The sequence below is a fragment of the Grampus griseus genome, assembly GCF_964374135.1.
Source record: "Grampus griseus genome assembly, chromosome: 1".
Taxonomy (NCBI): domain Eukaryota; kingdom Metazoa; phylum Chordata; class Mammalia; order Artiodactyla; family Delphinidae; genus Grampus; species Grampus griseus.
The window spans coordinates 67,918,826-67,935,422 of NC_139017.1; the positions used below are offsets into that span (position 1 = coordinate 67,918,826).

The 16,597-nt window shown below is 38.6% G+C and overlaps 1 protein-coding gene across 2 annotated transcripts in view; it reads left to right on the forward strand.

Annotated features, from left to right (window-relative positions):
* Positions 1 to 684: 684 nt before the first annotated feature.
* The window catches only part of CD84 (CD84 molecule), a gene marked incomplete at both ends in the record, with an annotated part of 33,941 nt that continues 18,028 nt past the window's right edge, over positions 685 to 16,597 (forward strand). Inside the window, one exon of one of the 2 annotated variants that reach the window (XM_082662575.1) lies at positions 685 to 734. In XM_082662575.1, the coding sequence (XP_082518701.1) occupies positions 689 to 734 (46 nt within the window). The remainder of the gene's footprint in view (positions 735 to 16,597) is intronic. The other variant, XM_082662576.1, reaches the window with a different exon arrangement.

Sequence of the window (16,597 nt, forward strand, 5' to 3'; positions counted from 1 at the left end):
TAATATATTATCTGATAATATACATTATATTACTATTACATATAATATAATTATTATACAGTATAAATAATTTTACAGTTATATACAATTATAAAATTGTATAATAGAATTATAAATAATTATTATTACATGCAACTATAATTATGTAATATTAACTGCTACCACTTATTAAGCTCCTATAGTGTTAACACATTCTTCCTATTCATAATCCCTACCACCTTTCTCCTAATAATGTTAACTTACTCTTCAGACCTGACTCAGCTTGGTTGTCAGTTCCTTCAGGAAGCCTTCCCCACACTGTCCTAGTCTGGGTTAGAACTCCCCACTGCCCTCTCAGTTCCCATTATTTTCTCTTTGGCAACACTTATCACACTATATTGCCTGTTAATATTGATCTCCCCAACAAGAATATGAGCTCCATGAAAGGAGAGTGATCAATTGCTTTGTTGTTCTTTATATTGCCAGTGCCCAGAAGAGTGTCTGACACATAGTAGGCATTCAATAAATATTTGTTGAAAAAATAACTAATTATACAATAGAAAAAAAAAAACTAGCATGTCCTTCATCAGCTAACTCACTTCCTTTCTGCAATGCCTTCTATAAAAAGGGGCATGAAAACAGAAGTGAGACTGATTCTCCGCTGGAAGAGAGTCATACTTTTACACAGAAGTTTATACTCTGGAAGAAGATGGCTCTTCACCACCTATGGATCTTGCTCCTTTGTCTACAAACCTGTGAGTTCTGACCCTTGATGATCCCCTCCTAATTTTCTGTTGTTTTAGAAATTTCCCTTAAGGAAGACATTGAATTGCCCTTTTGATCTGCTTTAACAGAAACACCCTGGGTCTCAAAAGGAATCCAACTGACTGGGGAGAGACCTAAAATCCAAACCTAACTGTTTTTCAGGTTTAGAGTTTATATTTCTGAATTTTATTTGTATTCAGTCTCTAAAGATCTGAGACAAACCCTTCTGCTCAGAAGAGTCAGCATATGGTAGACCTGCCCAGAAAACCAACAGAGGAACAGATAATCCAAAACCTTGAAAAACTTAAAAGCAATTTTCTTTTGGTGTTAGAATGTGTTATATAGACTTTAACAGAGATAGACCCTTCTCAATTATTTCATTTCTCCAGCAGATTAGAGAGATGCATGACTATAATTATCGTTGTAAAAGTTTCATTGTTATAAGCCCCCTTTATTTTCAAAGTAAATTCAGAGCTATTGCTCTGCTTCTGTCCTCCAAAAACCCTAAAATAAATGGAGAAGGGATTATCATCCCTGTTCTACAAATAAGTTAGTTCTCAAAAAAGAAACAGAGAAGTTGAACTGAAAATTCTGTTTTTCTTACTTATGGCTTAACAGTAAATTATAAAGGTTAAATGCATATTGGTTGTTGTTAGTACAAAGAAAACTTATGTAACATCAACATAGTTCTGGGAGTGCTTTGTCATTGCATATATTATCTCATTGAATCCTAACAATTGCCTTATTTATGTAAAAACTGACTATATTTGGCATTTCTAAATCTACTTATAGTGTCTCTTACCAGCTTTGGAAATGCATTAGCAAATTCCTGGCATAAGTTAGAACACAGAGTATCTAGTGGGTTAGGATTTCTTGAAAAGGTAGAATCCATGCACTTTGGTGTCTCTGGTTCCCTTAACCATTTAAAACTGTGGCTCATTTAATGTGAGCTTCATAGGTATTGTATCCACTGGGCAGGTCAGGGTTTTAGAGCCTATGTTAGTCATCCGGACATACAAGTAGAAGATGCAAGTAGATGGGGAAAAAAGTTGAATAGAACCTAAGTGTAAATCTAGGGATGTCCCCAATCTTCCAAAGAAGGGCTGGACAGGGTGGTACTTGATACCACTTAACTTGGAAAGCATTTTACAATTTTTATGCCCACATTCTTATGTGATACATACTAAAATCATTTAAGTAAGCAAGATAGATATTATTAATTCCATTATGCAAAAAAGTATAGTCTAAGATTCAAGTTAAACAATTCACCTGAAATTTCACAACCTGAAATTGGTAGAGCTGGAAATGGACATTTGTTCTGTTAACCCCAGGGCTATAGTTCTTTCTGCTGCACACTTTTCTGACCTCTTCACTCATTCAGTTTCTACGTCCTTGATACTCTTCAAAGGGCAAAACATGCTACGATGAAAGGCAGCTCTAAGATACACTTGCCTCATCTACTGAAACTGAAATTGAAGTTGTCAAATCAGCTAGCAGTGAATCATTCATCCATTAGTTTTAGGACTTTGGGAAAATTATATAAACTCCACCTGTTGTCAGGAAGAGGACTATTTCCCCTCTTCCCCCTCTTGAGTTCTTGTGGCTGGACTAATAATAAAATTGACACATGACAAATTATAGGAGAAAAGAGACAAATTTTAATTTGTGCACACAGAAGTCTCATAGAAATTAGACCTAACAAGTGGCCAACACAAACAGCTTTTATACTTTTTAGACAAAGAAAAAATAAACTTGTGAAGAATCAACAGGACAAAGAAACTTAGGCTTTGGGTGCTCAATCAGTGAAGAATGTAAACAGAGTTTGGGCTTGAAGTAGTAAATTAAAGTAACAAGGTTTGTTTATACAAGCTCCCTGCCCCAAATTCCCTGTCTCTGGTGATAAGGATGTCCTTGTACCTCCAGATATAGGGAGTGCACCTTTCATATGGGAGATTTATTTTCTGCTTTCAGGGGGACAGAGAAGAGTCAGAGTTTCCCTCTTGCATTGGCTGCTTCTTAAGGAACTTCAACTCAAAATAATCAACATTGGGAGTTACCTGGTGGCCTAATGGTTAGAATTCTGGGCTTTCACTGCCATGGCCCGGGTTCAATCCCTGGTAGGGGAACTGAGATCCCTGCAAGTGGCACGGCCAAAAAGTAATAATAATAATCAATACGTCATTGTGGCATATTTGGGGACAGCCCATCCTGGGCCCCAAAAATGTTATTTAGATTTCAAAATGGGAGAACTATTAGTACAATAGGATTGTTTTGAGAACCAAAATGATAATCCATGTACAACACTTGGCACAGTATCTGAATATAGTAGGTGCTTAACAAATATTAGCTAATGCTGTTGTTTTTCACACTTGCTTTTCACGTGGTTTTAGGAGGAGCCAGGGCTTTCTTGCACTGAGATCCTGGGCGAGACTCCTCCGTTTAGGATGATCCAAGGAACATGAGCACATGAAAAGATGGTGGGAATTTGAGCTTAGGTGTGGGATTTTGGGGTTCCATAAGAGAAAACCAGGGATGAAATATTCATTTTGTCAGGGATCCATAAATGAGGGGTGGGAACTTGTTTTTATAGCAGCAAAACTAAAAGTACTTTCAGGTACAATTTGCCTTTGCTGAATGGATCTGTTTACCTTTTAAAATTTATTCCACCAACATTTCCTGAGTCAAAAATATACCCGAAATCCCCCCTGCTGCTATTCCTGGCAAAGGTGGTCCCTTATATTTAGCACTGGGCTTAGACATCAACACTGACTTTACTTACTTCCCTGGAATTCAGAGCAGTGGAAGCAGCTGAAATGCAGTGGGAAAAGGGGGTTGGAAATCCCATTTTCCCTTGAAATCACTGAAATAAGAGGAGTCTGAGTGTGCAAAGCTCATGACCATTCCATGTTGGAAAAGTTTTCTCTAAGAACCAAGACTCACAGTCTTATGCTCTATAATCTCAACTTCCTCATCATGACCTGTGAACACTGTGACTCTGACTGTCCCTCCAAGTATTCTGCTAGCTACCTACCCTCTGGGGTAGAAAACAAGAATCCACCGCTTTTGCTTCATGCTCCTCTACGTGTTCTTTCTCACACTCCTTTAATTCTTCCTTTTCTCCACACCTTTCTCACTTCTCTTTCTTCAGCCCCTCCACTTGCTCCCTTATCCTCTCTCCTGTCAATAATAGTAATAATTAACCATTTATGAAGCAATCACTACATGTCTGGCATTACTCTAAGTAGTGTACGTTTGTTATTTTGTCTAATCCTCACAACACCTTATGAGATGGATACTATTAATATCCCAGTTTACAGATGAAGACATTAACACAGAAAATCAGAAGTCATTTAGCCAAAAAGTGGGGGAAGTATGATTTGAACTCCAGTGTCTTTAGGCTTAACCACTGAGCAGTGCTGCCTTCACCCACTTTGATGCTGAAGTGGAATTGTCCCTGAGATTGATGGTTATCCCACTTTGGGATTTATCATGAATGGTGATTTATTCCCAACAAGAAAGGATTATTCAGCAGAAGCTGGGCCTATCTCTATACCTACCTACAGAGGAGGATGGGGGTTAGAGGCCAGACCTTTGCCAATATCAGAAGTTTAGGCAGGCCAGCAAGGCAGAATATCCAAGGAAATGACCATATCCAGACATGGTTCAGGTATCATTCACATGAACATGGTTATGTGTTGACTTGAATTTTCTTCTTCAGAACAAACAAGCGTCCAGTATCAACAAGGTCTTGATGTCTTGTTGAATGTAGAGCACATCATGGTGTGTTCCAGCAGGTGATACTTAAAAGTACAAGAGAAGTGAGCGGGCCCCTCTGGATATCTGTTCCTGGATAAGTAGGCCCCAACCATCATCCTGTGGGTTAGGGAGAGAACTTCATGCCTGGAGAAGGGTCCTGGCAAGAGTCAATTTGCCACTAGTCCAAAGTCCTAATGAAGAGGGGCCTTCAAGATAAAGACCAAGCCTCTGTTCTAGAAAGCGATTTGAGCAGACTACTACCATAGACACTCAGAAAGGGCTTAAAAGCAAAAGCCCAAACTAACACACCATGGTAAAGCAATTATACTCCAATAAAGTTGTTAAAAAAGAAAAACAAACTACTATGTATAAAACAGACAAGCAAAAGGGTGTATTGTATAGCACAGGGGAATATAGCTATTATTTTCTAATAATTTTAAATGGAGTATAATCAATAAAAATTTGAAAAATATAAATAAATAAAGCAAATCATTGTAAAGATTCCATGATACAGAGCTTAGCACAAATGTCTGGCACATAGTAAGTGCTCAATAAATATTGGCTATTGCTCAAAAAAAAAAAGAGCAAAAGCCCAGTTATAGACAAGAAAAAATATATTAAGTATGGGGAAAACTAGGTGTCAGGACATTAGCTTAAAAATCCAGTCTCCAAGTAGAGGCTCGAAGCTGCATACTTGTGACAATACAGGACTCCAGTAGAGGGGGTAGTGACCCACCACACCAACCCAATCCACAAAGCAGCCCTAGAGATCAATATGGTGACCCACAAGGCAGCCAGAGTGCCTTCACAACAGGAGCCCAAAAGTCAGTGCTAGGCCACTTGGGTTACTCAAGTATTTTCTAAATCAAACCTTTCTTCTCTTGAACCTAAGAGAAGGATGAATCTGTAAGTTTGGGGGTATCTAAACTCATCTACGTGGAAGTTGGAAAAGAAAGAGGTGTGAACAATCAATTGGGGAGCTGATGTTAGTAGAGGTATGTACCCACATTTCCTTTGTTATACTCGATTTTTGATTATATGCTTACAGTGCTCAGTAGTGATAAAACAATGGGTGGTCAGGACCCCATCTCTGTTTTGAGAATCTGTGTGTGTGTGGGGGGGGGTGTGTGGGTGTGTTTTGCAGAAGTGGAATCAAGTCAACCCAAATCTCAGTAAAGATAATATAAAGTAAAAAAAACAAAAAATCCAGCAGAAAATAGCATACTATTGTATGGGGGTGGTAGGTTCCTTTTTTTTAAAACCTCATAACCAAGGACTTTCCATGCTCATGGAGAATAACACAAAACTTCTGGCTGCTAACACTTTGTTTCCTCTTTGTCTGCTACTTCACTTCACTCAGAATAACTGGTTACAACCACCTCTCTTCTGGGTGCCATTGGGTGGTGCTACGTCTGGTCACCCTTCCAGGCCTGGAATATTCAGGCAGGCAGTGAATGGGAGGAGAGGAGGGGAAGGTTAGCTGGAGTCAAAAAAAGGACAAGAAATACTGACTTGAAGAATCCTAAAGAAGTGAGGGGTTTGGGTCACTATTAAGCAAGAGTTTACCCTTCCTTATTTCCACTCCCATGAATAACTTCATGTTGGCCTTCTCTAACATCTCCCCAATACTGCAGCTCTTCTTCTGGAACACATAAAAGTTGTCTGGTGATATTATCTTAATCTCTGTAATAATGCTTTCATTTTACATAACAAACACATATGGTGCCTAGTACATGCAAGGTACTTTTCCAAAAGGCTTACAAATATTAACTTGTTTAACTCTCATAACGCTTCTATGAAGTAAATGCTACTATTAGTCTATTGGCTTCATTTAGAAGCTGATAAAACTGAGACACAGAGAGGTGGTTAAATTTCCCAAAGTCTCATGGCTAGAACCTGGCAGAAGCAGGATTCAAGCTCAGGCAGTCTGGATCTTCATCACTAAGTCATGGTGCTTGACACAGGGGCAGAAAGAGGGTGCTCTTCATGGCAAGACTCCCTTTGGGGATTCTAGATTCTTCTCTGTTGATATATACACCTGAGAGCACTCTAGTGTCATTTGTTTTTGGAATTTTTGAATTTTATTTTATATTTTTATACAGCAGGTTCTTATTAGTCATCAATTTTATACACATCAGTGTATACATGTCAATCCCAATAGCCCAATTCAGCACATCACCATCCCCAAACCCCCGCGGCTTACCCCTCTTGGTGTCCATACGTTTGTTCTCTACATCTGTGTCTCAACTTCTGCCCTGCAAACTGGTTCATCTGCACCATTTTTCTAGGTTCCACGTACATGTGTTAATATACAATATTAGTTTTTCTCTTTCTGACTTACTTCACTCTGTATGACACTCTCTAGATCCATCCACATCTCAACAAATGACTCAATTCCGTTCCTTTTTATGGCTGAGTAATATTCCATTGTATATACGTACCACATCTTCTTTATCCATTCATCCATCAATGGACATTTAGGTTGCTTCCATGACCTGGCTATTGTAAATAGTGCTGCAATGAACGTTGGGGTGCATGTGTCTTTTTGAATTATGGTTTTCTCTGGGTATATGCCCAGTAGTGGGATTGCTGGGTCATATGGTAATTCTATTTTTAGTTTTTTAAGGAACCTCCATATTGTTCTCCATAGTGGCTGTATCAATTTACATTCCCACCAGCAGTGCAAGAGTGTTCCCTTTTCTCCACACCCTCTCCAGCACTTGTTGTTTGTAGATTTTCTGATGATGCCCATTCTAACTGGTGTGAGGTGATACTTCACTGTAGTTTTGATTTGCATTTCTCTAATAATTAGTGATGTTGAGCAGCTTTTCATGTGCTTCTTGGCCATCTGTATGTCTTCTTTGGAGAAATGTCTATTTAGGTCTTCTGCCCATTTTTGGATTGGGTTGTTTGTTTCTTTAATATTGAGCTGCATGAGCTGTTTATATATTTTGAAGATTAATCCTTTGTCCATTAATTCTTTTGCAAATATTTTCTCCCATTCTGAGGGCTGTCTTTTAGTCTTGTTTATGGTTTCCTTTGCTGTGCAAAATCTTTGACGTTTCATTAGGTCCCATTTGTTTATTTTTGTTTTTATTTCCATTTCTCTAGAAGGAGGGTCAAAAGGATCTTGCTGTGATTTGTGTCAAATAATGTTCTTCCTATGTTTTTCTCTAAGAGTTTTATAGTGTCCTGTCTTACATTTAGGTCTCTAATCCATTTTGAATTTATTTTTGTGTATGGTGTTAGGGAGTGTTCTAATTTCATTCTTTTCCATGTAGCTGTCCAGTTTTCCCAGCATCACTTATTGAAGAGACTCTCTTTTCTCCATTGTGTATTCTTGCCTCCTTTGCAATAGATTAGTTGACCATAGGAGTGTGGCTTTATCTCTGGGCTTTCTATCTTGTTCCATTGATCTATATTTCTATTTTTGTGCCAGTACCATATTGTCTTGATTATTGTAGCTTTGTAGTATAGTCTGAAGTCAGGGAGTCTGATTCCCCCTGTTCCGTTTTTCTCCCTCAAGACTGCTTTGGCTATTCGGGGTCTTTTTTGTCTCCATACAAATTTTAAGATTTTTTGTTCTAGTTCTGTAAAAAATGCCATTGGTAATTTGATAGGGATTGCATTGAATTTGTAGATTGCTTTGGGTAGTATAGTCATTTTCACAATATTGATTCTTCCAATCCAAGAACATGGTCTATCTCTCCATCTGTTGGTATCACCTTTAATTTCTTTCATCAGTATCTTATAGTTTTCTGCATACAGGTCTTTTGTTTCCCTAGGTAGGCTTATTTCTAGGTATTTTATTTTTTTCATTACAATGGTAGATGGGAGTGTTTCTGTAATTTCTCTTTCAGAATTTTCATTACCGTATAAGAATGCAAGAGTTCTAATTTCTCTTGTGGTCAGAAACGATGCTAGATATGATTTCAATTTTCTTAAATTTACTGAGGCTTGATTTGTGACCCAAGATGTGATCTATCCTGGAGAATATTCCATGCGCACTTGAGAAGAAAGTGTAATCTGTTGTTTTTGGATGGAATGTCCTATAAATATCAATTAAATCTATCTGGTTTATTGTGTCATTTAAAACTTCTGTTTCCTCATTTATTTTTATTTTGGATGATCTGCCCATTGGTGTAAGTGAGGTGTTAAAGTCCCCCACTATTATTGTGTTACTGTCAATTTCCTCTTTTATAGCTGTTAGCAGTTGCCTTGTGTATTGAGGTGCTCCTATGTTGGGTGCATATATATTTATAATTGTTATATCTTCTTCTTGGATTGATCCCTTGATCATTACGTAGTGTCCTTCCTTGTCTCTTGTAGCATTCTTTATTTTAAAGTCTATTTTTTTCTGATATGAGTATTGTTACTCCAGCTTTCTTTTGATTTCCATTTGCATGGAATATCTTTTTCCATCCCCTCACTTTCAGTCTGTATGTGTCCCTAGGTCTGAAGTGGGTCTCTTGTAGACAGCATATATATGAGTCTTGTTTTTCTTTCCATTCAGCAAGCCTGTGTCTTTTGGATGGAGCATTTAATCCATTCACATTTAAGGTAATTATCGATATGTATGTTCCTATAACCATTTTCTTAATTCTTTTGCATCTGTTTTCGTAGGTCCTTTTCTTCTCTTGTGTTTCCCACTTAGAGAACTTCCTTTAGCATTTGTTGTAGAGCTGGTTTGGTGGTGCTGAATTCTCTTAGCTTTTGCTTCTCTGTAAAGCTTTTGATTTCTCCATCGAATCTGAATGAGATCCTTGCTGGGTAGAGTAATCTTGGTTGTAGGTTCTTCCCTTTCATCACTTTAAGTATATCATGCCACTCCCTTCTGGCTTGTAGAGTTTCTGCTGAGAAATCAGCTGTTTACCTTATGAGTGTTCCCTTGTATGTTATTTGTCATTTTTCCCTTGTTGTTTTCAATAATTTTTCTTTGTCTTTAATTTTTGCCAATTTGATTACTATGTGTCTTGGCGTGTTTCTCCTTGGGTTTATCCTGTATGGGACTCGCTACGCTTCCTGGACTTGGGTGCTATTTCCTTTCCCATGTTAGGGAAGTTTTTGACTCTAATCTCTTCAAATATTTTCTCTTGTCCTTTCCCTCTCTCTTCTCCTTCTGGGACCCCTATAATTCGAATGTTTGTGCATTTAATGTTGTCCCAGCAGTCTCTTAGGCTGTCTTCATCTCTTTTCATTCTTTTTTCTTTATTATGTTCTGCAGCAGTGAATTCCACCATTCTGTCTTCCAGGTCACTTATCCGTTCTTCTGACTCAGTTATTCTGCTATTGATTCCTTCTAGTGTAGTTTTCATTTCAGTTATTGTATTGTTCATCTCTGTTTGATTGTTCTTTAATTCTTCTAGGTCTCTGTTAAATATTTCTTGCATCTTCTCGATCTTTTCCTCCATTCTTTTTCCGAGGTCCTGGATCATCTTCACTATCATTATTCTGAATTCTTTTTCTAGAAGGCTGCCTATCTCTACTTCATTTAGTTGTTTTTCTGGTGTTTTATCTTGTTCCTTCACCTGGTATATAGCCCTCTGCCTTTTCATCTTGTCTATCTTTCTGTGAATGTTGTTCTTGTTCCACAGGCTGCAGGACTGTAGTTCTTCTTACTTCTGCTGTCTGACATCTGGTGGATGAGGCTATCTAAGAGGACTGTGTAAGTTTCCTGATGGGAGGGGCTGGTGGTGGGTAGAGCTGCCTAGTGTCATTTAATCTTCATAATTCCTCAAAGTGGTAGAGGAATTTTATTTCATTTACCAACTAAAATCCTGAGGTTTAGCAGGTAAGTGACTTAGTCATGGTCATTTAGCTGGTTGGCAACAGAGCCTTGACTAGAACATGTTTCTTGATCCCTAGTTCAGGACACTTTTACTAACCATGCTATGAAGCCCCAGCCTCTGGACCTATGCAATTTTTTTGTTGTTGTTAACAACATGAGAATATTGGAATGGAAAGTAGTTACAGTTAGCCAACTGCTCCTTCTTATTAATCAGTTTACACCATGGACCTTCCACACCAAGACCCAGAGACCAGTAGAGTTATCTCTTGCCCTCACTCTTTCTTGCTCTGAGTTTTCTACCTTGCTTTTTATTGCTAGAAAAAGGGCAACTGGGTCAGTAGCCAAAAAAGTATTTAGTTTTTCAACAAATATTTAATAATCATCCATTAATTGTTAGGGAAATACTAGTGACCAAAAAAGACAAGGACTGCATGGCAATTATATTCTCATGGGGGTGCAAAGTGGGGAAGACAATAAGTAAATACACACATACAATGCTTTAGTAGTCAAAACTGCTATGAGGAAAAATAAAGTAAGACAAGGCCATAGGGAGTGATGGGAAGGAGACTGCTACTTAAACATGGTGTTTAAGAAAGCTCTCTCTGATGAGATGACATTGGAGCAGAGTTTCACAGTAAGGGAGTGCTAGAAACAGTGTAGAAAAGGAGGACAGCAAGTATAAAGTCTCTAAGGCAACAGCAGCTGGTTTGAAGAATGAGGAAGTCAGTATGGTTGGAGTGAGTAGGGGAGAGAAGGGTAGGAGAGGAGGCAGGAGAGCAGGGGCAGACCAGACAGGATCTAGTAGATGGTGGCAAAGTATATGAAAGGAGACTAGGGAGCCCCTCAAAACCCCAAATGTACACTGTCTTTGTTTTTAATAGACTCTAAGGGGAACTATGAGGTTTAAGTCTAAACACCCTCTTTGTTGTCATCAATATTTGATATTTCAAAATCTCTTTAGATTCCACCCAACACTTCTTAGTAAGTTTCCCTTGCTCAGCTTTGAAGAATTTGGATAATTCCCTCCTTACCACCCTTCCCCCACCAATACCTTCTATTTTAAAACAAAATCAAATAGTAGTTTTGCTTGACCCTCTAGCTATTATTCTATCTTATAACATTTCTTTCACTATTAAGCTTTTCCACTTCTTTACCACATATTCTATCCTCAATCCTCTGTACTCTGGGCTCCATTTGAATCATCTTAACTTGCACTACATTCTCAAGCACCATCAATAACCTCCTAATGGACAAATCTAGGGATCACTTTCAGTCTTTATCTTACTTGAAGACTGAATCATTAGACGTCAGTTACAGCCCCCTTCTTGAGATTTTTTGTCCTCCTGGATTTCATGATATTGTCCACTACTGGTTCCTCTCTTGCCACTCCTACCACTTGGTCTATTCAGTTTCTTTTGACAGTGCCTCTTTTAGAACTGTGAGCACTGTTCACAAAGCTCAGCCTTGGACTTCAGCCAACTCTTCCTGAGTGACCCTCTTCTTCAATCATCTCCTCTCCATAGATGATTCCTAAACCACTTGAATTTCAGTTTGATGGCAAATGACAGAGACTCAAAAAAAAATTCCTTAAAGAAGAAAAAAGTTTATTTCTTGCTCATGTAAAATGTCTGGAGTTGGCAGTTCGGTTGGTAGAATAGTTCACAAGGTCATCAGGAATCCATACTTTTTCAGTCTTCCTGTGCCACAATTCTCAGTACTTGACTTCCTCTTCTTGATCCAAAATGTCCAAGATCCAGTTGTCATGGCATTCCAGCCTGCGAGAGACAAGGAAGAGATGAAGAAAACAAAGCATCCTCTTCTTAAAGATATAAAAGTTGATACAATACTTTCAGTTTCATCCTATGGACCTGAACTTAGTCACATGACCAAACTGAGCTAGCAGAAGGCTGGGCAATGTAGTCTTTTTTTTTTTTTTTAACATCTTTATTGGAGTATAATTGCTTTACAATGGTGTGTAAGTTTCCACTTTATAACAAATTGAATCAGCTATACATATACATATAACACCATATCTCTTCCCTCTTGCATCTCCCTCCCTCCCCCCCCCCCTTATCCCACCCCTCTAGGTGGTCACAAAGCACCGAGCTGATCTCCCTGTGCTATGTGGCTGCTTCCCACTAGCTATCGGTTTTACATTTGATAGTGTATATATGTCCATGCCACTCTCTCACTTTGTCCCAGCTTACCCTTCCCCCTCCCATGTCCTCAAGTCCATTCTCTAGTAGGTCTGCGTCTTTATTCCCGTCCTGCGCCTAGGTTCTTCATGACCTTTTTTTCTTTCTTTTTCTTTTAGATTCCATATATATGTGTTACTAAGAATGGAGATGAAAACAAATATTGGAAAACAACTAGCAGATTCTGTCACAGCCCCCCAAATAATACTTTGAATCCATTAACTTTTCTTATCTTCCATCCTTCCAACTCCTTATTTAGATGGTCCACCATCATCTCACATTCAATATTTCTGATACTAAACTTGTCTTCTCCTTTTGACTTCTTTCAAGCATAAACTTAATCAATTTCCAGTAGCTATTAGTTTTCCACTGACATGAAGTAGACACTCAAAATATATTGTTGAATTCTGTGACATGCCTCCTTATTCCTTGCCTTTATTTGCGCTCTCTCTCAAATTCAGCCCTTCTTTTCCACTCTCATCATCATCCCCCAATTCATGCCCAGATGGCTACAATAGCCTATGAAATGGTTTCTTAAGCCCAGCTTCTCTTTCCTCTTATTCTTCCTACATGTTATTACCATACTACTATGACCCTAAAACATCATTTAATTTTTATTCTCAAAAACTTTAATAGCTCCCCTCTGCCTGTGGTGTAGACTTCAAACTCAGGGCTGTCCCAAATCTAAACAATTTATATCTCCAGCCTTATTGCTCTCTACTCTGTTATGCAAATCTATACTTATTCAACCTATATCACACATTCTCCTGCTTCTAAACTTCTATTCAGAACCTGAGGACCCGAGACACCAATCCTTTCCCTTTCTATCCAATAAAATTCTATTCACTCTTCAAGGTCTTCCTCAAATTCTATTTCCTCCAAGAAGTTTTCTCTAACAACTGCAGATCAAAGTGATCTCTCCCTTCTTTGAAATCCTACTGCAATTATTGTCTCTACCATTTGCTTAAATTTATCATTTACCACTTCATATTGTAAAGGAGATTTATGTGTGTCTGTGTGTGTGTCTCATTTCCCTAAGCATATATGAAATTTCTAAAAAAGACAAGGAAATTTTCTTGATCATAGACTTGCATAGTGCATTTCATAGTAAGTCCTTAAGACATTTTTGTGCCACAAATTCTCTCTGAAATTGAGTTTTCTTAAGGTCTCCTCCAACACTAATATAATGTTTGAGTCCCCTCAGCACCTAGAAATATAAATATTAGGGTTGGTTGATACGGAGATTCTTTTTTTAAAAGACTGAAGTCTTTAAGAGAAGAATAAAGGCCACCAAGTGGAGTGGTACTGAAAACTCTATCCCTCTTTGCTTTACTTGAATTAGCCCTTAATAATGGCTCTTCATACATTCTTCAGTATGGCCCTGGTGTCATGAAGGCCATCATAGAGAGGGACTAGGGAAGCCCTAAAGGGCATGTCCTAATTGTTAAGGTGAGGATGAGAATGAGAATCATTACTAACATTTATTTTGGTTTGATGGTTACCAGAGTTTCTACTCATACGATTTTCTGATCACTAATTAGATAGGCAATTTTTATAGTTATTATTTCCATTCTGTGGATGAAAATACTGAAACTCAGAAAAGTCTTCTGGTTTTATTAAGTTTGCCCAGCTCATAAGTAGAAGTACTAGCACCTATGTCTTCAAGCCTCCTTATCTTTCTGCTGCATGCTATGGTTTTGCAGCTGCCTCAGACCTCAGATGGAATGTCCAAAGGTGCATATTACGTTTGTGCAAGCCCTACACCTTTTCTCAGCAAGCCCAGGAATCTCATCCCCAACACCACAGCACAAAATAGCAACAGGGCTTCCACTAGCTTAACGTATCTGCCACCCCCACTGCCTTATCCTTTGATGCCCCAGCATCACTTCCTGAATGACTTGCTGCAGAAGACAAGACAAACTTCAAAAACAACACCACACACCAATCATTTTGTGACCACACAATTGTGTTCCTATTAAGAAAGCCTCAGCCTTAGCAAACTTCCCACCACTTCCTGGGGTTTGATAAGAGAATTATGAGTCTTCTCACACTGAACCTGAATCCAAAGAACAGAATGGAAATTAGGCACAAGGACCTGACTAAAAAAAAAAATCCTTATGAGACGTGGGAGATCTGGCACCAGGACCAGCCATATAATTTGTGGAACCCAGTAGAACATGAAAATATGGGGTCCCTTCTTCAAATAATATTAAGAAGTTCAAAGTGACATGGCAGCATTAAATCAAGTTCAGGTCCTTCTGAGCTCAAGGCTCTGTACGACTGCACAGGTCACATGTCCATATCCGGCACATCCAAGAATTCAGGCTGGGAAACTCTAAGTGCCCCTCTACCCGACCTTATCAGCCCAGCGGAAGAGTTTTTCTGGGGAGAATTAATGTTCAAGGAATAGATTTTAATAAACTCTGACTCCTGTCACTGAAGGCAAGCTTAGTCTCTCCTGTTCCCCTAGTGGTTTGTTCCTTTTGCTTTTACCATTTAGTACTCATCATATTGTATTATTGTTTACTTGAATGCTCATGTGTCTTATTCTCTGGGCTGTGAGCTCCTCAGGGCTGCCACCATGTTCTATTCATCCCTGAGTCCCTAACACAGCATCTGACACTTAATTAGCACTTAATAAATGTTTGTAGATAGGGATCATTTGTGTCGCTCTTTCCCTCAGGGCCCTGTTATGTCTCATTCTGTACTTAGCCCACCCCACCTAAGTCACCACTCCTTGCCTGGGATATTCCTCCTAAGGGAAAATCTTGGATGTTCTGAAAGGAAAGACGTTTATATTAGAAGTCCCTGGCTCATTAAGGAGTTACTGTGTTGGAGAGCGGGGGTGGCCATAGTGAGACAGCACCATCAGGTTAAGAAATATCTTTGCTTTTCTGACACTTCAAAATGACTTGTATTCTCAATGACCTTTATTCTTGACCTCTTTTCTGTTTTTAATTAATTTATTTTTATTTTTGGCTGTGTTGGGTCTTCATTGCTGCTCATGCGCTTTCTCTAGTTGTGGCGAGCGGGGGCTATACTTCGTTGTGGTGCACAGGCTTCTCATTGTGGTGGCTTCTCTTTGTTGTGGAGCACGGGCTCTAGGAATGCGGGCTTCTGTAGTTGTGGCACATGGGCTCAGTAGTTGTGACACACGGGCTTAGTTGCTCCATGGCATGTGGGATCTTCCCAGACCAGGGCTCGGACCTGTGTCCCCTGCATTGGCAGGCAGATTCCTAACCACTGTGCCACCAGGGAAGCCCTATTCTTGCCCTCTTTATGCCAAGTCTGGATAAAATTTAGTGTCAGCCTGAACTCACTTACATGGGAAACTTTTGTTCTGTTCTTCGTGGCTTGCATGCAACCAGTACTCATCAGAATAGCCCTGTTACTCTTTATGGCTGAAGCCCTACTTGATTGGTCAGGGCCTGTATTTATTGGTTATTAAGCATTTTGAATATCATACATGCTGGCTTAATACACTATTTCACACTATATAGCTCAGTGAGAATAACAAAGTGATGAAAGAATAGAAGGAAAACGAGAAAAAACACCCTATAATTATATTGCCTTTCATTTTACAAACTATGTATTAAATCAATTTATCTTCATAAGGTAATAGAGGAGAAGAGAAAAAAATAAACATTTCATTTTTTTCCGTGTTAGATTTTAAAAGCATTCATCCTTCAGCTTTTACCCTAAAGTATTGCTGGATTCCCAGAACAAATCAAGTCCCCTTCTTATTCTCTCTCAAAGTACCATAACACTTAATACCATTTGCACTTATCCAATCAAACCAGTTCTCTTCATTTAACTGTTAAGTTCCAGAGAGCAGGAACTACATCTATTTTTACTCACCATTGTACCCCCATCTCCTTACATCATGCTTTAAGGAGTAGATGCTCAACAAACTTTTGTATTATAATTAAATTAATAAATACCTGCCATAGTATCTGGAACAAAGCTGACCTTGAATACATACATTCATTCATTCATAAAAGTATAAATGAATAAACTAACTTTGCTTACTTCAGAAGTTGCTCCAAAAGATCCTAGGCAACACATAACTTAATTCCATTTATTAACTCATTCCACAAATATTTACTAAGCACCC